The 22,632-nt window shown below is 34.3% G+C and overlaps 2 protein-coding genes across 6 annotated transcripts in view; both read left to right on the top strand.

Annotated features, from left to right (window-relative positions):
• LOC109113276 (AT-rich interactive domain-containing protein 1B-like) overlaps positions 1-22,632 on the top strand; it is an 849,861-nt gene that overhangs the window by 310,927 nt on the left and 516,302 nt on the right. The gene's annotated exons all lie outside the window — the stretch shown is intronic.
• On the top strand, positions 1,222-6,205 carry nup42 (nucleoporin 42). The gene is given in 7 exon segments (XM_042746465.1): positions 1,222-1,430; positions 2,450-2,717; positions 2,802-2,890; positions 3,059-3,135; positions 4,166-4,252; positions 4,331-4,451; positions 5,582-6,205. Coding segments are annotated over 7 exon segments (1,206 nt in total). The 5' UTR covers positions 1,222-1,294; the 3' UTR covers positions 6,010-6,205.

Here is a 22,632-nt window from a genome sequence, read left to right as displayed (position 1 = left end):
GGAACATTCTTATTGATCTGTTTCTTCTTATTAATATTCTACAGACAAGAACTGATCTGATTTAGAGTGATTGCTCTTTTTGAACTGATCGGACTTACGGTTTTCATAAAAAATAAGATTAAAAATCATAAAAATCCTATAGACTTACATCGACAGAATGTTCAAATGAGCCAAGACTTTTCAAACTCCAACTTTAACATGTTAATCACACAAACGATGTGCAAAAACGTGCTAGCAATGTGTTAAATAATGCTAAAACATGCTAGCAGTGTGTTCAATCATGCTAACATGTTAAATAATGTTAAAACATGGGATGATTCATGCTAGAAACAGGCTAACAACATGGTAGTGATATTCTAATCACGCTATCAACATGGTAATCATGTTATAAATAAGCTAGCAATATGCTAAAAGCATACTTGTCATGCTAGAAAAATGCTAACAACATGCTAATCATGCTAAAAACATGCAACAACTTGTCAAATCATGTTATCAATGTGTTAATTAATATTAGAAACATGCTATTAACATCTATCTAGACTTTCTAACTTTCAGGCTAGGTTTTCTCAAGCCAACCTAATGATTGTCTTAACAAACTTTTTTTAAATCTATTTTTATAACTTATTTCAAAATGTGTGCAATTCATAAATTAAAGCAATAAGCCCCCAAAAGCTGTGGTTTACAGTGAATTTATAACAGCTAAGGGGGTATTATTAAAATTAAAATCAAAGAAATTAAAAACTCACAGACCTCTATACTGCACAACAGATTTTATAGTAGAGTTTATATAATTAATAAATTGTATAAATATGAACACTGTGTCCTCTGACTCTTCCATCAAAATCAAACAAATACCTCAAAACCATTTCACATGGACTCAAAATCAAACGGTGCTCTCAGTTATGCTGTCACAATTGCGTTTTTCTCAGAAAACTTTTAGAAAACAGCAAAACTCCAAAATTGTGTTTTCATTATTTTATTAATTTATTTATATATTCCTTCAAAGTTTCCAGCTAACATATTATTTTATTTGTATATTTCTTTTGTTTTTCCAGATAACATGTTGCATAAGTAGTGAACTCAGCCCAGCTGAACAAAGTTTCCAGCTAACATGTTGCATAAGTAAATTCAATCACTAGACCAGATTTTTATTTTATGTGGTAAATGTTTTAAAGATTTGGTGATTAGGTGCGTGATGTGTTTCGTGTTTTTGAAGCAGTTGGTCGGCTCGAGAAGCGGCGTCAAAGTCTCCGTACAACAAACAGCACATGATTTGTGTTTGTAAAGTTTAAAAATGACGGTGTGCAACTTCTTTCTTCAAGGTCGCTGTAGATACGGAGACAAGTGCTGGAATGAGCATCCGAGAGGCGGAAGAGGAGGAGGAGGAGGAGGAGATTACAGAGGAAACCAGCAGCCCAGCAGAGGAGGTCAAACACACACACATATATATTTAACAACGTTGTGTTTTTGTAACCAAACATACCAGATACAGTCTGATTCAACCGAGTGTCTCTTTCAAAACAATTACCATGGTATAACCAGAGCTGGGGAGATTATTTACAAATTGTAATCCATTACTGATTCCAAATGACATGACAGAAATTGTAGTTAGTAACGTAATCCGTTACATTACACATTTAAGTAACGTAATCATATTATTTTTTTTTTAGAAAACTCGTTTATCACATTGATTTAAATAGGATATTAGTGATTTCTATTTTAAAATAAATGCTGTTCTTTTGAACTTCATTCATCAAAGAATCCTGAAAAAAAGTATCACAGGTTCCAAAAAAAATAATAAAAAAAATTAAGCAGCAAAACTGTTTCCAGCTCTGATAATAAATCAGCATATTAGATTGTTTTATTTTGATGATTTATGAATGTAGAGTGGAGTTGTGGTGTTGAGTATTGATGTTGGAATTACAGATGTGAATTACAGTTTTAAATTTAATTTTATAGTATACTATTATTTTAAATTGCAATAATATTTCAGTATTTTTGATCAAATAAATGCAGCCTTGATGAGCAGAATTATTTTCTTTTTGTGTCTTATTATTATTTTCCGTTCTATTTGGTCAGTTGTCAGTACACATTAAACATATTTCAAAGACAATAGAAATAATTATAAAATTGCATATAATGTATGATGCACTTCTGAGTTCAACTAGTTGCATTTACTACCAACTTAAACTATAATGCATTTAATTTGCAAAGAAATGCAATAAGTGTGAAAATACTACATTCACTATATTCTTCTAAAGTCTATTAATTCTGTAATACTATAATTACTATATTAATATAAAAGTTCTCAAATAGGCACTTTTCATGTTTGTCTGGAAAAGTAATTTTAAATATGTTTTTAAACGTGTGTCCGAGCTCTTCACTGCTAGGAGAAAAGTACAGTATTGTACAGCTGATATATTTCCGTCAGCAGTGACTGACTCGTGTTGTGGGTGTTTCTCAGGTTTCGGGAACCGCGTGTGGATAAACCCGTCTCAGCGCACCGGCGGCGATTACGTCCAGCCGTCCTCGTTCTCTCGTGATGGTAATAACGACTGGAGCCGAGGAGGAGGAGGAGGAGGAGGAGGAGGAGGAGGAGGAGTCGCATCACGAGACGTCAAGAGCTCTGACTTCAGCTTCAGCAGCCAGAACAGATTCACAGCGCTCGCCTCACACACTCAATCTGATAAAGACGTACAGAGCTCCACGGATGATGTGTAAGTGCAGTTTACATTGATGCATTCGCTGCGTAACCAGCATATACAGACACTCCTGAAGACGCATGCTTGCTTTTATTTCAGGGATACAGTCCAGAAAGACATGGAGGTGTGGCAGACTTCGGGGCAGTGGCCGTTCTCCTGTTATTCTGTCCTCCCCGGCAGGCTTTCAGGTGAGTTCAGCACTCAGACCTTCAGTCTTTTGCCTTTAAAGCAAATAGCCGGTGGGTTTCGCGCGGTGAAAACGTTCTCTCGTTAACTGCTGCGTCTAAGCTGTTGCATTGGAGTAGATGGAGGATTTCTGTCTTCGTGTTTGTGAGTGTTGTCTGTGTGTTTTGCAGGGTTTGTCGAGGTGTCTCCTGAGGAGCTGAGGCTGGAATATTACAGCAGTTGAGGGTGTGGTGATTTGCGTGTTTTTGTTTGCAGGCTTAATGTATTAACTTATATATTGATTGTAGAATGTTAGTGAGGATTAATACGGAAGATTCTGTGGATTCGACGGAGCTTTTATGTGCACACATTTAATCGATAATGTCAGCTTACCTCACCTTTTGTTTTAGAAAGAAGTCTTTCTAAATTTATTTGATCAAAAATACTGTAAATTTGTGAAATATTATTGCAATTTAAAATAACTGTTTTCTGTGTGAATATCTGTTAAACTGTAATTTATTTCTGTGATGTGCAGCTGTATTTTCAGCATCATTACTCCAGTCTTCAGTGTCACATTATCTTCAGAAATCATTCTAATATGATGATTTGCTGCTCAAGAAACATTGCTGATTATCATCAGTGTTGAAAACAGTTATATTATTTAATATTTTTGTGTTTAATGTTTTTTTTTGTTTTTGATGATTATTTTATTTTTCAGGAGTTCAGAAGAACAGCATTTATCTGAAACAGAAATCTACTGTAACATTATTTATAAATGTGATCCCGGAGCACAAAACCACTCAAAATTGAGATTTATACATCATCTGAAAGCTGAATAGATAATATAATGGTTTGTTAGTAGGATAATATTTGAAAATCTGGAATCTGAGGGTGCCAAAAAATATAAATATTGAGAAAATCATCTTTAAAGTTGTTCAAATGAATTCTTAGCAATGCATATTACTAATCAAAAATTAAGTTTTGATATATTTACGGTAGGAAATTTACAAAATATCTTCATGGAACATGATCTTTACTTAACATCCTAATGATTTTTGACATAAAAGAAAAATGGATAATTTTGACCCATACAATGTATTGTTGTCTATTGCTACAAATATACCCCAGAGACTTAAGACTGCAGGGTCACATTTCATATTTTAAAAATCCCGCTGACTCGAAACCCAAATTAATGTGTCATTCCTACAATTTATGTGACCAGTTAACTTGGCACTGGCTGTGTGTTCGTTTTGGAGCCTGGTTTGGTGTTTGTGAAAGCTCTCAATCTGTTGTTTCAGATGAACTCTGTTCAGCAGCTGGCAGACCAGTGGAGGAGCCGGGTCCAGGAGCTGCGCACCATGAGCAGCTCCACTCGGATCAGTGTGGTAAGATCTTCACCAGCTTCCTCTGACACTGAACCGCATGCACAAACACAGCTGAAATCATCTGATTGCTGTCCTCAGATCTCAGAGCTCAAAAACCCCGGTTCACAAACATCAGCGCATGAGTTCGGCTCCACTGCATCAGGGTTTGGAACCACATCTTCAACATCATCATCATCATCAACTGGCTTTGGACCAGGAGGTTTGTTCAGGATTCAGTCAGAAATCTGGACCCCAAAATATCGATATTGAAGCACTTGTCTCTAAATCATATGTTTTTTTTTGTCTAATTTATGCCGTGAGGCAACGATCTTGATCAGGACAAGCTCTGAAGGACTTATTTTAAAAGATGGCTCTAGAAAAACTAATGACAATAAGATTTTTATCACGAACACATATAAAGAATCTCTTATAGAGTTTTACAGACAAACTTGAGGAAACACTTCACAGTAAGATTCCATTTGAGCTAACCTTGAAAAACACTTCTGAAGCATTTATTAATGTTAGTTCTTGTTAATTTCAGCATTCATTAATAAACGAGTAAAATCAAAAGCTGAGCTAACATGAAATAACAATCAATGTGATTTTATTAATGTTAACAAAGATTAATAAATGAATACATATAGGAATGTTTAAAATATTGTTTTATTTATGTATATATAAACGCCAACTAGTAATTATTTATTAGTAATACTAATTCGTTTTTTAAATTAATTTAAGATGAATTGTGTACACTACAATACAATTTTTGATAAGCATTAGGATAATTTGTATTTTTTTTAATTGATCATTTGAATTATTTTTAATTTTTAATTGTCGTTTTTTTAAAAGTAATTTTGTTGTGCATGTCATTTTTATTAGTTTTTTTTCTTTTAGTGTCTATAATATAGTTCTTTTAGTATTACAGACCTAAATTTAGATTTTTTAAATGTTTTTTTTTTTTTTTTCCTTTGTCGTTTTTCTGCTCACCGAGACTGCATTTATTTGGTCAAAAATACAGTAAAAACAGTAATACTGTAAAATATCATCACAATTTAAAATAACTGTGTGTGGATATTTTAATATATAAATAAACATAAATGAAGGAATACAAAAATATAGTAAGAATAAATAAGAAACATTACAATAATAAATAAATAAAACAAATGTACATAAATACCATAACACATGTATTTCTCATTAACCGATGTTAACTAATGGGACCTTATTGTAAAGTGTTGCCGAAATATTTATATTTATTGTATGAATTTGTCATGTATTAGCCTGCCAATCTGATGAAACCAACCCAACCTTTCCGTGCACTTTTGAAGTGAAATGTTGATGTTTTCTCAGGGTTTGGTCAAGGCTCTCAGAGCAGTAGCGGGTTCAGCTTCGCCCCGTCCAAACCCGGCTTTGGAGCGTCAAATACCCAGCAGGCCTCTGGTTTTGGCAGTGCGTTCGCTCAGCCCTCGTCAGGTTTCAGCGCTGCTCCTGCTGCTCCCGCTGCGTCTGCGGCCTCCTTCTCCTTCGCAGCACCTGCGGTAGAAAACAAAGCCAGCTCTGTGTCCACGTTCAGCTTCAAGCCGTGTCCAGGAGGGTCCTCGGCTGCGGCTGACGTTCAGAGCAGCGCTAGCGGTGCGTTCGGTGGAGCTGCGGACACTGGTCTGTTCTCGGCACACAGTGACCTCACAGCAGAAGAACTGAAGGAGTTCACAGCTAAACGCTTCACGCTGGGACAGATCCCTCTCAAAGCGCCTCCTGCAGACCTCCTCGTGGTCTAATGCGCACTCTGGGGGGTCGTCTTTTTAATGCAACATTATTAAATCTGTTTATAGACCAAGAGAGTGTGTGTCTGTGTTTTAGGAGACTTGAAAAATGCTGCATAGTGGTGTGGTACACTATTACGGATAAAATACTAATAGTAAAATAATTATTGCAAATGAATAAGAACAAATAAAATTATCTATCCATGTTAAACATTGGGATACTTTGTATTTTTTAATTAATAATTTGAAATTTTTTATTTTTAATTGTCGTTTCTTAAAGTAATTTTGTTGTGCATGTCATTTTTATTCGTTTTTGTTTTTCTTTTAGTGTCTATATAGTTTTTAGTATTTAATTGTTTCAGTTTGAGTTTGTTATTATAGTACATTAAGTTAAACTAAATGAAAATTAGAAATGTTTCTTTGGCAGCTATGTTTATATGGTGATTTGTTTAAGTTGATTTTTTTGTTTTAATTTTTTTTTATTTTTGTTTATATATAATTATTGTGACTAGATAGAATCTAACTAGACAACCATCCAGAACCACAAAGTATTTCTTTCTTTCCCTGTTTTTTTTTTTTTTTTTTTTTTTTTCCAACTTTCCTATGTAAAGCCCTTTTTAATCTAACTGGAATGGTTATTATTAAATATGGTTTATTTTTATTGCTCTGTATCAGATATACTGTGATACTGAATGATTTTTTTTTTTTATGAACAATGGTATTTACAAAGAATACCATTGTGCATTTGCAATAAATTATTCTAGTACCATATCCAAAAAACCATTTTATGTTACGTATTAATAATATTAATAATTTACTTTTAATTAATTATTATAAAACGACACGAATTTACTTTTAATTAATTGTTTTAAGGATGTAGTTTTTTGTTTTGCAAAACATTTGGAAGATGTTTAATTGAAATACTAGTTCATTATTTAAATTTTGTTAATTTCGAAAAAAAAAAAAAATACACAGTGTAGCTTTAAATATTCGTTTTATGCGTCTTTCCATCCGGGTCTTCTGATCGATGACTGATTGGCGGGAACGCTCGAAGTGCCGGGAAACACAAACACAGACGCGTGTCTCGACGCGACGCGACCGTACAGTCTATGGAAGCGACCGACGGCGGTTTCAAACCTGCACTCGGGATTCTACGCTCGTTATATCCGGTCGTTCAGACTCTCGAGGAGTTCGCAGACCGACTCGTGTTCTCCGATGGACGGAAACCGGTTCTGGTGGAGGAAAAAGACGGCGCGCGGTTTAAAAAACTCCTCAGAGGACTGATAATATGCGCGTCCACGCCACTGCAGCAGCTGCGCGTTCCCGCACAGGTAACGTTACCTCACAAATATGTTTGTGTCAGTTTATTTGTTTCTTCTAACCGAAATCGCTTGGTCATTGTTTATAAATAGCTTTTACATCTGCCATAACTGACAGTCGTTAATTTGCACGTGTCTCATACGTACTATCAGGGTTGCCAGGTTTTCACAACAAATCCCACCCCTTCGCTACTCAAAAATAGCCCAAATGGCGTTTCGAGGGGGTCCTCGTTAAAAATCGTTCCGGTGGGTAAAATACAGTTTTTTTGGGTGGGGTTCCCCTGATAAAGTTCGCATTCCAGTGGCTAAATATCACGTTATTGCTGTCGCTTCAACCCGCGGCAACAGTGTTACAGTAGCCCGATTGCGCGGGAAAACCGAGGACTTGGCAACACTGTGTACTGCATGTTTCATAACCTTCCAAAATAAACCATAGTATTTGATATGGTCTTAAGGTAATTACGTTTTTTGCATGAGGTACCATGGTATTCTTTTCTGTACCTTGTCGCACTGTGGTATTACTGTATATATGTATTATCTGTGTATTATCTTCAGTTTTTCTAGGAAATATATTAATCATAATCATATAACGATTCTGTTTGGATACTTGTTGGTCAAAGACACATCAGAAAGTTTGTGTTCATTCATCAGATCATAAATTTATTGCACATTTCCAGTTGTGCATCCCTAACAATTTTTCGTTCCCAGAACTTTCTGGGAATATTATATAAAACTAAAAAGAAAGTTCCTAGAGCATTATTAATTAAATTATCAAAATAACCAGTTATATACTATATAGTATATTATACTATATTATATACTATAATATACCAGATCCCAAGTTCGTAATTGTTTTTTTTTTTTTTTTTTTGTCATAGGAATGTAACTATATTATTGTCCAAATTAAAAGTATAAAGATATTAAGATGTTATGAACATAAACACAAACGTTTTCTGTGATTCAGTGTATAATATGAAAAGCGCTATACAAATAAAATTGCCAGTTACCGATGTTAGGGAAGTTATGGAAGATTGTTTCCGCGACATAATAAAAAAATTAAATTGCGCATTTTTTATCTCACAATTGATTTTTTTTTCCCCTCCAAATTCTAGATATAAAAAGTTAAATTTTTTTGGGTTTTAAATTTGTTTTGAAAATATGAGTTTTTTTTTTCGAACTAAGTCGCAGTTACATTTTTCTATTTTATATTATGTGGCGTCAAATTGATTAATTGCATTCAGAATAAAAGTTTGTTTAGATATTATATGTGTGTGTGTGTGTGTGTGTGTATGTGTGGATTTATAGATACATAATAAATATACATAGTACACAGATTATGTAAACAAACTTTTATTTTGGATGCAATCGCGATTAATCGATTTGACATGACTAGGTGGAAACAAAAAAAAACAACTTGTTTTTTTATTCTATGGCGGATTGTGGGATTTCTTTCTATAGCTCGCAATTCTGACTTTTTTCTCACAATTTTAGATATAAATTCTGAAAAAAAAAAAAATCCGAATTGCGCGAAAAAAACTTCTTGCGAATTGCGAGAGGAAAAAAGTCTAAATTCTGTGACTATATCTTTGCTTGAACAATGTCCAAATTGTGAGATAAAAAGTCACAATTACTTTTATATTTTTATATTTTTTTTATTATTCTGTGGCGGAAAGAAGTTTATGTAATGTTTTGTTTGTTTAGGTGTAATTTGGTAAAAGTGGTTAAAAGAAAACATTGTTAAACATTAAAAAATGACCTTAAGAATTCGTTCAATGTCTGATTTTAGCTCAGCACGCTGCCGGAGGTTTTGGCGTTCACGCTAAACCACATAAAACGGAAGAAACTGAGGAACGTGCTGGGATTCGGCTATCAGTGCAGCGACGTGGCGGCCTGTTCGGACCCCTTCCGTTTCCACGGCGACGTTTCGCAGACGGCTGCCACCATCAGCACCAGCGAGCTGTGGAAGCGGATCAACCAGCGCCTGGGAACGGAAGTCACGCGATACCTGCTGCAGGATTGCGCGATCTTTGCCACCGTGCCGCCGTCCTGTTTTCTGTTGTTTGAGGTGTGCGGCGAGCCTGTGTACGACCTTGTGCTGCTGGTCAGGTTTCTTCCTGGACTCCGCCGCGACTCAAACATCGTCCGGCGTGACGCGGCGCGCACCTGGTCCGGGGGGACATTTTCAAGCAGACCGCTTGTTTACAAGGAAGAAAGTTCCGAAAGACGATAAGAAAACAATCCCAAAAAAGAGAGCAAGAGAGGAGGAAGTGGACAACAAGCAGGAAGATCGTCCGGTAGTAAAGACGCGACGGCTGACGAAGGACGAAACGGACGATGAACCGTCGAATTCGCGAAACCGAAGTCATGGATCTCAGAGCTGGAAACCCGCTGATCAGCGTCCTCCTCGACCGTCACGCTGTTCCATCCGCGTTTTAAGTATGCTTTATGGTGGGCGGGGCTTGAAGGGCTTCCTGCTTAACAGGAAACTCAAAGGAGGTGTGGGCGGGGCTAGACGGCTGCAGGGGGCGGATCTTGTGCGCGTCATATTCCTCCAATCAGAGTCCAACGTGTTTGACGGACAGTCCAAGTTCAGGAAACTTCCCAAGCGTTTCTTCCTAATGGTTCCCTTGTTCGCTCGACTCTTACGGCAGCACAGGAAGTGCCCGTACACTCTCTTCCTGCGCAGGAAGTGCTTGGTGAATCCAGAGACGGAGGATATGGAGTCTTTGCTGAAGTCGCACTCGTCGCCGTACAGGGTGTATCTGTTCGTGAGGGAGTGTTTGCGATACGTTGTTCCCGAGGAACTCTGGGGATCCCAGGAAAACCAGCTCCACTTCCTGTCCAACGTGAAGAACTTCCTGCGTCTTGGGAAATTCGAGCGTCTTCCATTGGTCCAGCTGATGTGGAAGATGAAGGTCAAGGCCTGCCATTGGCTGGGACTCAAGAAACGTGCGTTTTAACGCCTTTATTCTCCATTTCATTACTTTGGTTGTTTTAAGCCAAAAAGATTGGATTCTTTTTTTTTATTGTATTTTGAAACATAAAAAATGTCAAAGTAAAATTTTAAATAGAATAATCATTAACTGAAATAAAAAAATATATATATAAAAATCTAAACACCTTTTATTTCAGCTACTAAGTTGAAGTACTGAAATAACTAAAACTAAAAACAAAACCTAATAACTATATAGAAATATTTTAATTTTAATAATTGTAAATGGAAAAAAACAAAATGATATGATCTATATTATATTAAATTGAAAATTGAAAATGTAAATATAAAAATCATATATTATTATTCAAAATATTATTTTAATATTTAATATTAATATGATACTAAAATAACATGTGTTACATGCATCAGGTCTCAACTGGAAGGTGGTTGTGGTTAACTGAAACCATAAAAATACATTTACTTAAAATAAATGTTAACTTAAACTTACTTTATTTAAGCTATTTTCCAAGGCAGCATTTCTCATTTTTGTTCAGTTTAAGTTGAAGTAATAAAATAGCTATAATTGAAATAAAAATTAATAGAAACTTTATAAATATATTTGAAAATAAAAAAGCAAATAAAAATCACAAACAATAAAATTTTAATGAAAACAGAACATTTACAATAAAACCAATTTAAAATATTAGTAAAACTATAATAATATACCATTGATACTAAAATAATACTTTACTTGAAATAAAATAAATGTTAACTGAAGTAAAAAAAAATAAATAAATAAAAATAATAAAATTCAGCTGCTTGCCACGGCAACATTTTTAATTTTTAATTTACTAAAATAACTTACAGTGAAGTGAATAAAAACTATACAGACATATAAAAAACAAGCCAACAAGATTAAACTAAAAATATAAATATTCATAAAACTTTAATAATATATCAGTGATCCTAAAATAACACTGGTGTTATATGCATCAGATGGTCTCAGATACAAGGTTACTATAGAACACTAAAATAAAACTATAAAAGTAAATTTTCTTTACTTGAAAATAAAACAGATGTTTAATAAATAACTTTCAGCTAGTTTCCACGGCAACATTTGATGTGTTCATATAAGTTGAATAACTAAAGCAGAATTTAAAATATTTAAAAAAAATGACAAACACAACAAATTGACAGAATTTTACCTGAAATGAAAAATGTACAAAAAAAAAAAAAAAATCTGATATTTATTAAAAGCTATAATAGTATATCATTGTTAGTGAAATAATCTGTGTTTGGCGGTTCTCTTTCCGGGCTGGTGCTGCAGGGCACTGCGCGAGCGAGCACCGCTACAGAGAGTGGATCTGCGGTCAGTTTCTGGGCTGGATGTTGAGCGGTTACGTGGTGGGTTTGGTCAAATCGCTGTTCTACGTCACCGAGAGCATGGGACAGAAGCACACGCTGCGCTTCTACAGAGGGGAAGTGTGGAACAAACTACAGGAAATGGCCTTCAGGTGCGCAGAACAACACTGTCATGTGACTCGCCTCACCTGTCAGAACCAAATTACATTTGAATAAGAATTATAATAAATCCGGTTTTTAGCGTAATTAGGATTGTTTGCATTGTCACATTGTTTGCATAACAATTAAGAACGTATCCCCCACTTCTTAGTTTTTAAATAATATTTATTTTTAAATTTTATATTTATTCTATGTATTTATTACCATCCATTTTTAAATTTAAATTTTATTTTTATTTAAAATGTAATACTTTTATTCAATAATGATGTGTTAATTTTTATTATTTTTTTATTATTATAATGTTACAAAATATTTCTATTTCAAATAAATGCTGTTCTTTTGAACTTTCTATTCATCTGTGAATCCTAAAAAATAAAGTATATCACAGTTTCCACAAAATTATTGTGCAGCACAACTGTGTTCACATGATAATAATCAGAAATGTTTCTTGAGCAGCAAATCATCATATTAGAATGATTTCTGAAGATCATGTGACACTGAAAGACTGGAGTAATGATGCTGAAAATACAGCTGCACATCACAGAAATAAATTACAGTTTAACAGATATTCACACAGAAAACAGCTGTTTTAGATTGTAAAAATATTTCACAATTTAATTCACAAGTTTTTGATCAAATATTCAAACCTTACTTGTTTCTTATTTAATCTTAAAATTGTAATTATTATTGTAAATGTATAATTAAATTCTTCTGTTCATTTTAAAATAAATCCAAAATATGAAACTGTAATTCTGGTCATTGATCTGATGGTTTATTTGCATCAGGGTGCATCTGTCTAAGGGGCAGTGGAGGGCGCTGTCTCCATCTCAGGCCCTTAAGTTCCCCAAGACCGCAGTAACGTCCCGAATCCGGTTCATCCCGAAGGTGAACAGCATGAGACCCATCACTCGCCTCTCAGGACCCCGAGAGTCACTGCAGGTGCGTCTGTCAGCCGCCGGATTACAATCAAACAGTCGAGTGAGGAAGCATCAGGACTGATGCTCTGTACGTGTGTGTGTGTGTGTGTGTGTGTGTGTGTGTGTGTTTGCAGCATTTCCAGAGCTGCGTGCGGCTCCTGCAGAACGTGTTGAGCGCGTGTGTGCGAGAGGCCCCGGGGCCCATGGGCTCCACTGTCTGGGGCTGGCAGGACATTCACCGCGTTCTCAAGGAGTTCGGTCCGCAGCAGAAGAGCTCGCCGAGACCGCTGTATTTCGTCAAGGTGCGTCTGATGTGTGTGTTACGTTCTGTATTACATAAATAATTATATACAATTATTTCTATATATAATATATAGTATTTTTAAATAAATAAATATATATTTATTTATATTTATAAAAAATACATAATATATATAGTAAACATATTTATTTCAAGTTATTTATAAATATGCACACACATATAAAATGTAAGTATTATTATGTATATATATCTTAAATGTATAAATGCTATGAATAATATATATGTGTGTGTTGTGTATTATATTATAATTATATAAAGTTATGTATTTATTATATATTTAGTGTTTATTTTAGTATTTATTAATGACTTGCATATGTAACTTTTTTGTATTGTGTGTATATATATATATATATATACACATGTATATGTGTGTGTGTATTATAAACATTTTGTTTAATAAATATCATTTATATAATATGTATTTTAGTGTGCAAATATGTATTGTTACAAAAACAATTATATTAAATATTATAGTGTTAATTTTGTGTGTGTGTGTGTGTGTGTATATGTGTGTGTGTGTGTATAGATAACATTAATGTAGTTAAATAATATTAAATATGAATAGTAATATAAAATATATATATATACATATAGGCACACACACAAATATAATATAAATAATATTAGTATGATACATTAATTCTGTGTATTATTTATTTTAGTGTTTATAAATAACTTGCATTATAAATATTTATATGTAAATGTATTCATATTTATTTGCATGGCACATCTGTGTCCCTGCAGCACAGAAGCAGTCATCAGTAGCACAGGTATATTTGTAGCAATAGACAACAATACATTGTATGGGTCAAAATTATACATTTCTCTTTTATGCCAAAATCATTAGGATATTAAGTAATTATCATGTTCATGAAGATATTTAGTAAATGTCCTACCGTAAATATATCAAAACTTATTTTTTTGATTAGTAATATGCATTGCTAAGAACTTCATTTGAACAACTTTAAAGATGATTTTCTCAATATTTAGATTTTTGTGCACCCTCAGATTCCAGATTTTCAAATATCGTCCTATCATAACAAACCACATCAATGGAAAGATTATTTATTCAGATGACTGATGTATAAATCTCAATTTCCAAAAAAAACTGACCCTTATGACTGGTTTTGTGCTCCAGCGTCACTCTTAGTGATAAATATCGTCCTGACGCAGCAGTTATTGTGAATGAGAATAGTGAGTAGTGATTACTTTTCACCAGTCTCACTGAACTTTCCCATCATTCCCTGCGGTGTTGTTGTGTGTGTCAGGTGGACGTGAGCGGGGCGTACGACAGTCTTCCTCATCAGAAGCTGCTGGAGGTGTTGGGTGAAGTGCTGAGTCCGTTTGCGGAGCAGAGCTTCTTCGTGCGTCAGTACGCTCGCGTCTGGAGCGACCCTCACCTGGGCCTGAAGAAACACTTCTGCACTAAAGTACGTGAGAGTCCGCGCCGAGCGCCGGTCAGACACACACTCCGAGTGTGTAAGAGTGTGTTTGTGTGTGTGATCAGGCGGAGATGTGCGAGCCGCTCAACATGAAGGGCTTCGTCGTGGAGGAGCAGGCCGGCGGGACGCTGCGGGACGCCATCCTGGTGGAGCGGGTGAGAGACACTCATTCACTACAGTACATCTGTGTTCACCACAGAGATGACTTATTAATATAGTTTGACTTTCAATTACCATTTTGGCTTCCAACGATTATTACTCCAGATAAAGCATTTATTATAGGTTTATATGCTCCATGCTACATTGATTTTTTTTTATTTATTATTATTTATTTTTGGTGTATTTAACATTATAGAAAAAATTCCTGTTTTTCACATACGTATTTTCCGGACTATAAGTCACACTTTTTTATTTACATTAACTTAATATTAACTTAAAGACAACAGAAAAAGACTGAATGCAAACAAAATGCCAACAAAAAGAAAATCCTATTTCTGCAGATTACAAACTGCTGGTAGTAAAATATGCAGCCGATCTGATAGGTTACAGGAGCACTGAGCAGCATAGAGCGCCCTCTCGCGGCTGTAGACGGTAATGTTTTCTCTTGGTTCTTGGTTCTAAATAAATGCGACTTATATATGTTTTTTTTCCTCGTCATGACGTATTTTTGGACTGATGCGACTTATAGTCCGAAAAATATGGTACTTGTTATTTTTGTATTGTTTATTTATTTAAGTGTGTGTGTGTGTTTGTGTGTGTTATATTTAAATGTTGTTTCTTTCTTTTTTTTTTATTTCTTTTTTTTTTTTTTTTTTTTTTTTTTTTTTTTTACAGTTTTTGTTGAATTATTTTAAAGTTCAAGATCCAGGTCTTTTTTTTTTCATATTTTTTTAAAATTATTTATTTGTGTGTGTATATTTGTTTATTTTTAAAAACACTTTTTACTTTTTTGTGTTAAATTGTATTTACCATTAAAGAAAATCCACATCATATTTATTTTTTTATATTATTCAAATGTGTATCATATATTTAATTTATCCATCTTTTATCTATTTTTTAAGTTATCTATTTTTTTTTTGTTGAATTATTTTACAGTTCAAGATGCACGTGGTTTATTTATTTATTTATTTGTGTGTGTTTGTATATTTTAGAATTTTTATCATTTTAAATTTTTGTAGGATTGTATTTAATGTTTAAGATATTCTGTCATATTTATTCCATCATATTTATTTTCATTATTTTTTATATTATTTAAATGTGTATCATATTTAATTTATCCATCTTTTATCTATTTTTTTATGTATTATAAATTTATATAAATTTGTATGTACATTTTTTCATATTTACATGCAATATATACACAGTAGTTTCACACAGTGTTGATTTGTAATGTATAAGAAAATCCACAATTTATTTTTTTATATTTATTATTTCTATATAATTTATTTATTTATTCGTGTTTGTGTTTACTTAATTAAAAAGACACATATTTTTAAATAATTAAATAAATGCCTGATGTTTTCAAAGTCAGTTAATAATAGTTAAAGCAATCGTGATCTGAATGCTGACCGAAATAATCATAATTGTAATGTTCAGCCATGTAATTTACCTCATCTTCACTCTTTAAAGCCAGAGCAGTTTTATCAGTGTGTGTGTGTGTGTGTGTGTGTGTGTGTGTGTGTGTGTGTGTGTGTGTCTCAGCACTCGTCTGAGGTCCGGGGTAAAGACGTGTTTCAGTTCTTCCAGAAAATGTTGAGCAGCTACATCATCCATCATGACAACAAGTGAGTTCGTTCCTTCGTTCATGTGTTCACTGTTCGGCTGGTGATTATGTCATCGCGTGTGTCCGTGTCCAGGATGTTCCATCAGGTGTGTGGAATCCCGCAGGGGTCTTCAGTGTCGGCGCTGCTGTGTAACCTGTGTTACGGACACATGGAGAACTCGCTGCTGAAGGGCATCGCTAAAGGAGGGTGAGGCTGAGAATGGGGTTAAAGGAATAGTCTTATTAATTGTTTTGGTGATGTATTAATGGGATTGTTAAAAGATGATTGAAAAATCACAATAATCCAATTAATGTGCAGTGATTGGTTGACGTCTGGATGAGAGAAAAGATGAAACACATCCAGCATTAAGATGTTTTTAACTCAAATACATAGAGTTCATAATCCATAATAACGCTTCCTCCAGTGAAAAAGTGTTCTGGTGTGAATCAGGAGAGAAATCTGCACAGATCAAGCAGCGTTTAAACAGCTCTAAACAAATATGTGTCTGGATTTTGATGTGAGAGACAACAGCAGATGCACTTTTTCACTGGAGGAAGTGTTATTATGGATTATGAACTCTATGTATTTGAGTTAAAATCGTCTTAATGCTGGACTGGAGTGCTGTGGATTACTGATCTAAGCTCCATCCGTAACCACATACTGATTGATTTAACACATTGCTAATATGATAGGTGTGTTTAACAAGGTGTTGTTGTGCGTGTCTGTCGTCTGCAGGTGTCTCATGCGGCTGGTGGATGATTTTCTGCTCATTACGCCTCATCTGAGTAAAGCCACGGAGTTCCTAACGTACGTGACACGTGAACACGCATGTGATCCGCACACGTGTTCCCACACGCTCACTCATGCGTCCGTCTGTCTGTCAGGACGCTGCTGGCCGGCGTTCCCGACTACGGCTGTAAGATCAACCCTCAGAAGGTGGCGGTGAACTTCCCCGTGTGTCAGGAGTGGCTGGATTCGGGCGCGAGCGTCTTCCCGTCCTGCTGTCTGTTCCCGTGGTGCGGTCTGCTGCTGGACACACACTCGCTGGACGTCTGCAAGGACTACTCACGGTGATCTGCTCGCGTCTCAGCACTAGCACTAGCTCTGATGGATTTAAACACCTGTGATTGGCTGCAAATAGGTTTCTGAGCTCTGTCCTCGTCTGCCATTGGTCAGTCGAACCCATCATCTCGCCCAGGGTTATTATAGTTTTGTTATGACTTTTATTAGCCTATATAGTTTTTATAAATTTTTATTTCAGTTTTAGTTTTCTAGTACATCAAGAATAATTTTTCAAAACTAAAAACCATAGAATCATGAAAGCATATGTTACTTGTAATATAATAAAAGTTGAGTGAAATATTTTCTAAAAAAGTTATTTTATTTCAGCTAGTTGCCAAGGCAACATTTCTCAGTTTTCATTTAGTTTAAATTGATGTAATAAAAAAGTAAAATTAAAAAAAAAAAAAATTATATAGACATATTTTTTAAAAGTAGCAGAAACTAATACAATTGTTTTTTTTTAATTTTAACTAAAATAAATGTGTTACTTGAGTTGTAATATAATAAATGTTAACTGAAATAAAATATAGTAGAACTTCAATTCATTTATCGTAGCTAGTTGCCACGGCAACATGTCTCAATTTATATTAACTTGATAAACTAAATAATAAAAAAATGATATAAACATTAAAAAACATGACAAAAATGCATAAAAAATCGCTGAAACTTTATGTAAAATATATTTGTTATTTGTAATATAATAACTGTTAACTTAAATAAATACAATATTTTTTTTAATAATTAACTTTATTTTTTATTTTTTGCTGGGAAATTTTTCTATTTTTGTTTTTTTTTTATCGAGGTACTAAAAAACTAAAACTCAAATAAAAATGAGTAAAAATTATATAGGCAAATTAGATAAAAACTAATAAAAATGACATAAATGCACAACAAAACTACAATTTTAACTGAAATATATTTGTTGCTCGTAATATAATAAACATTAACTGACATAAAACAAAATAAAATTAAAACTTTAATTTATTTATTTCAGCTAGATGCCAAAGCAACATCTCTCAGTTTTCATTTAGTTTAATTTGATGTGCAGTCTAAAAAACTAAGACTGAATTTAAAAATATCTATATAAACATACAACAAAAACTAATAAAAACTACTAAAAGTATATGTTAAAGAAATATAATAAAAACTTTAAAACTCTAACCCTAACTTAATAAAAACTTTAAAAGTTAAATAAAATAAAAAACTTTAAGATTTAAAGAATAAATGTTAACTTTTTAAAATAAAAAAAAAATTTATTTCAGCTATTTTTATTTAATGCACAACAAAATTACTAAAACTTTATCTAAAATAAAATGAATGTAAAAAATCTTGTGTGATGTAACTTGTGTTTGTTTGTTTGCTGGGTTTTATTGTATTTATTATACTTGTATTTATTTTTAATTGTTTTTGCCATGAAAATAGGCTTTGATGCTGACATGGCATTAAATAAATATATGCTACCCTAAATAAAATGAAGACAAATATAAAAATAAAAACTTATTCAAAAAAGCTCTATAATTGACCTGCTCCCAGACTTCATTAATTGAGTCAGAACTCAAACGGATCAGTGTTTTGAAAGCAACTCTTCAGGAAGTGAAGCTATCAAGTGTTTTAGCACCACATTTAATTTAACATCAAAAATGTCTTTGCTTTTTCAATCTAGATGACCGTATAAATGATCTCTGCTCCGCCCCCTCAGGTATGACGGCCTATCGCTGCGCTACAGCCTGACTCTAGGCTCCGCCCACTCTCCGGCCGCGGTCATGAAGAAGCTGCTGTCGGTCCTCAGTCTCAAGTGCACCGACATCTTTCTGGACCTCAGGGTGAGACGTGACCTTAATACTTAATTCCCTCATCTTGTGCGTTTTATCTGTTTGATTGATTTTCAAATGGACGGCACTGTTGCTGTCAACGTTGTTGAGTTTGCACAGAAATCAGACTCTCATTAATATTCATTCATGCACCTGTGAGATGTTTTGTGTTAGTGGAGTCGGTTTGAGAGAATCAGGGTTATTCACACGTGTCTGCTGTTTCTCCAGATGAATTCAGTGCAAGCCGTTTACAGGAGCTTATATAAACTGATTCTGCTGCAGGCGCTCAGGTAAACCATTCAGCTCTGAAGTGTGCCGTCAGTAAAATACTTTAAAAGAAATTAATACATTTTTATTTCAGCAAGAATGCATTAAATTGATCAAAAGCGGCAGTAAAGACATTTATAACGTTACAAAAGATTTCTGTTTCAAATAAATGCTGTTCTATCAAAAGTATCCTGAAAAATAAAATGTATCAGTTTCCACAAAAATATTGTGCAGCACAAATGTTTTCAACAGTGATAATAATCAGAAATGTTTCAAATCAGCATATTAGAATGATTTCTGAAGATCATGTGACTCCGAAGACCAGGGTTATTATAATTTTATAGCTTTAATTGCATCTACTTAAACCGGAATAGTTCCAGTAGATGCAATTAAAGAAATAAAATTACTTATTAAAAAAAAAAAAAAAAATTATATATATATATGTATGTATGTATGTATGTATGTATGTATGGGTGTGTGTGTAATAAAATTATTTTCAATTTAGCACAAGTTTTAGTTTTTCTTTTATATGTATATTAATATTAAAATGTAATATTGTAAGTATAAAAGATTTAAATAAAACTTAACATTTAAAATTAAAAGCCAATCTCAAAATATAATAAAAATTATAATGGTATGTAAATATAAACTGGACTAATGATACTAAAAATCCAGATTTGCATCACAGGAATAATTTAAATTTTACAATATATTTAAATAGTAATTTCTATTTTAAATTGTAATATTTCACAATATTGTGAAATATTGTAAAAATGTTTCTTGATCATAAATCGGCATATTAGAATGATTTCTGAAGATCATGTGACACTGAAGACTGGAGTAATGATGCTGAAAATACAGCTGCACATCACAGAAATAAATTACACTTTAACAGAGATTCACATAGAGAACAGCTGTTTTAAATTATAATAATATTTCACAATTTTACTGTACTTTTTGATCAAATAAATGCAACCTTGACTGGCAGAAGAGACTTTTCAAAAACTCTTCCTGTTTGTCAATGTGTGTCAGGTTTCACGCGTGTGTGAAGAGTTTGCCTCTGGGTCAGAACGTGGAGACCGACCCGTGGTTCTTCCTGAAGATGATCTGGACGATGGCTCGAGTCAGCAACAAACTCATCAGACACATTAATAAAGGCACGAGCGCTGGCTTTGGTTCAGACAACACACACGCACACGTGTCTGAATGCGATGTGTTTGTTTCTCCTGCAGGTCTGGTTCTGGGTTCGCTGGACGGCGGAGGTCTTCTGCAGTACGAAGCCGTTCAGATGTTGTTCTGTTTGGCGTTTGATGTTGTTTTCAAGCGGCACCGATGGCTTTACCGCAGCCTGCTTCCTGCGCTGCACAAACGTACGTTGCACAAACATGCTTTGGTGTGGAATGAGGAGGAAACAGTTGCATTATGGGTTAGAGAGACTGTAATAGCAATGATTTAATTTATAATAGTAATAGTTATTTTAGTATCATTTATAAATACCATGTCTCTTTAAATGCTAATGAGCTCTGCTCACCCCGCCCCACTCTTCCACTTTTTATTTTTGTGTAAAAACAAAACGAATCCACTGCGTCCTTAGCAGTGAGAAACTTAAGACTCTTATGTTCACTTTAACATCCAACTACAAAACACCTGCGTTGCTTACGAGCCTTGTTTAGCAGCATCTGCTCGAACGCGGAGAGGATAGTTCACCCAAAAATGAAAACTGCCCCATGATTTACTCACCCTCAAGCCATCCTAGGTGTCTTTCTTCTTTCAGACGAGTCCAGTCAGATATATAAAAAAATATCCTGGCCCTTCCAAGCTTTATAATGGCAGTGAATGGGTGCTTTTTTTTTTTTTTCAATAGTCCAAAAGAAGTGAAATAAAGTGCATCCATCCATCATAAAAGTGTCCCACATGGCTCCGGGGGGTGAATAATGGCCTCCTGCAGTGAATCAATGTGTTTTTGTAAGAAAATATCCATATTTAAAACTTTATAAACCGTAATCTCTAGCTTCTGCTGACTGTTGTACGCGCATTCATTAGGCATAGCATAATTGAGCACTTTTTATGATGGATGGATGCGCTTTATTGGACTTTTTTTGGACTATTATTTGTAATTTACTACATCAAATATAAAAATGTTTAATGTTGCATTGGCAATTAACTGAAATAAAATAAGTCTAACTTGTTTTTATATTTTATTTCCCTTAATGTTTATTTTATTTCAATTAACATATGTTTTTTACTATTCAGGTATATTTATTTATATAAGTTATAAGTTTTTCATCTATTTACTTTTTTTACTTAATTTTACTTAACAAGAACGTCCTGAATAGTTGTTAGATTCAGCATTATTTTTTAAAGTCATGTTTAAAAGCCATATTTCCTCAAAAGCCCTAATCAGTCCTGACGAGGAATGCACCAATCAGAGCAGCCGCTGTTACCGTGGAAACAGAGGTTACGTCTTTAGAGCGTTTATGGGCGACTGCTGTCTCACTCGATGCATTACAAGTCTCTTTACTCTCCTAAACCGCTTCTTGTGTTTGTTAGTGTCTGTTTGACTTATTTTATGTTTATGAAGAAAAGCAGTAGAAAAATACTTCCAGGAAAAGTGGGCGGAGCTTGTGGCGACGGCGTTTATGATGTTCACGTTTGTAGAGGCGTGTCTTTGCTAATGATTTGCTCTGTCAGGGTTCATTTGGCCTGTCGTTGTGTTTCTCATCTCGTCTTGAAACACAGAAAATCCAGCTGTCAGCCTGTAATCTGGTGTGTTTTGCTTTCTTTGTTTTTGTTTAGGAAAGCGGCGTCTTGAGCGCGTGCTGCGCGGCATCAGATCGGCACGCGTCCGTCAGGCCGCCACTCCCAGAATCCCTCAGGACTTTAAAAGCATTCGGACGTAGAGCGGGAAACGCTCCGCTCACGCAGCAGCTGACCAGACAGATCCGCGGCTCCTCGTAAATACTTGATGCGTTGTGGTTAAACGCAGGCGAGATAAGAGCCGCTCGTAAACCACAGTCGCACTGTCAGCATTCAAAAGCTCAGACGTTCATTTCTGTTGTTGTGCTGCATGTGTGTATGATCATGTAAATAAACTAAAATCAATTTTTCAGCACAGATGTGAATTATTGTTCAGGTTATTAAAAAAAAAAAAAAAGTATATATGTATCTATTGCTAGCTATATATATATATATATATATATATATATACACACACACACACACAATTATAAATATAAAATAGTTTGTTTTCAGCTACCAAAAAGATTTCCGGAATTACAA

This window comes from Cyprinus carpio, chromosome B20, assembly GCF_018340385.1.
Source record: "Cyprinus carpio isolate SPL01 chromosome B20, ASM1834038v1, whole genome shotgun sequence".
Taxonomy (NCBI): Eukaryota; Metazoa; Chordata; class Actinopteri; order Cypriniformes; family Cyprinidae; genus Cyprinus; species Cyprinus carpio.
This window is presented reverse-complemented; position numbering and strand designations above follow the sequence as displayed.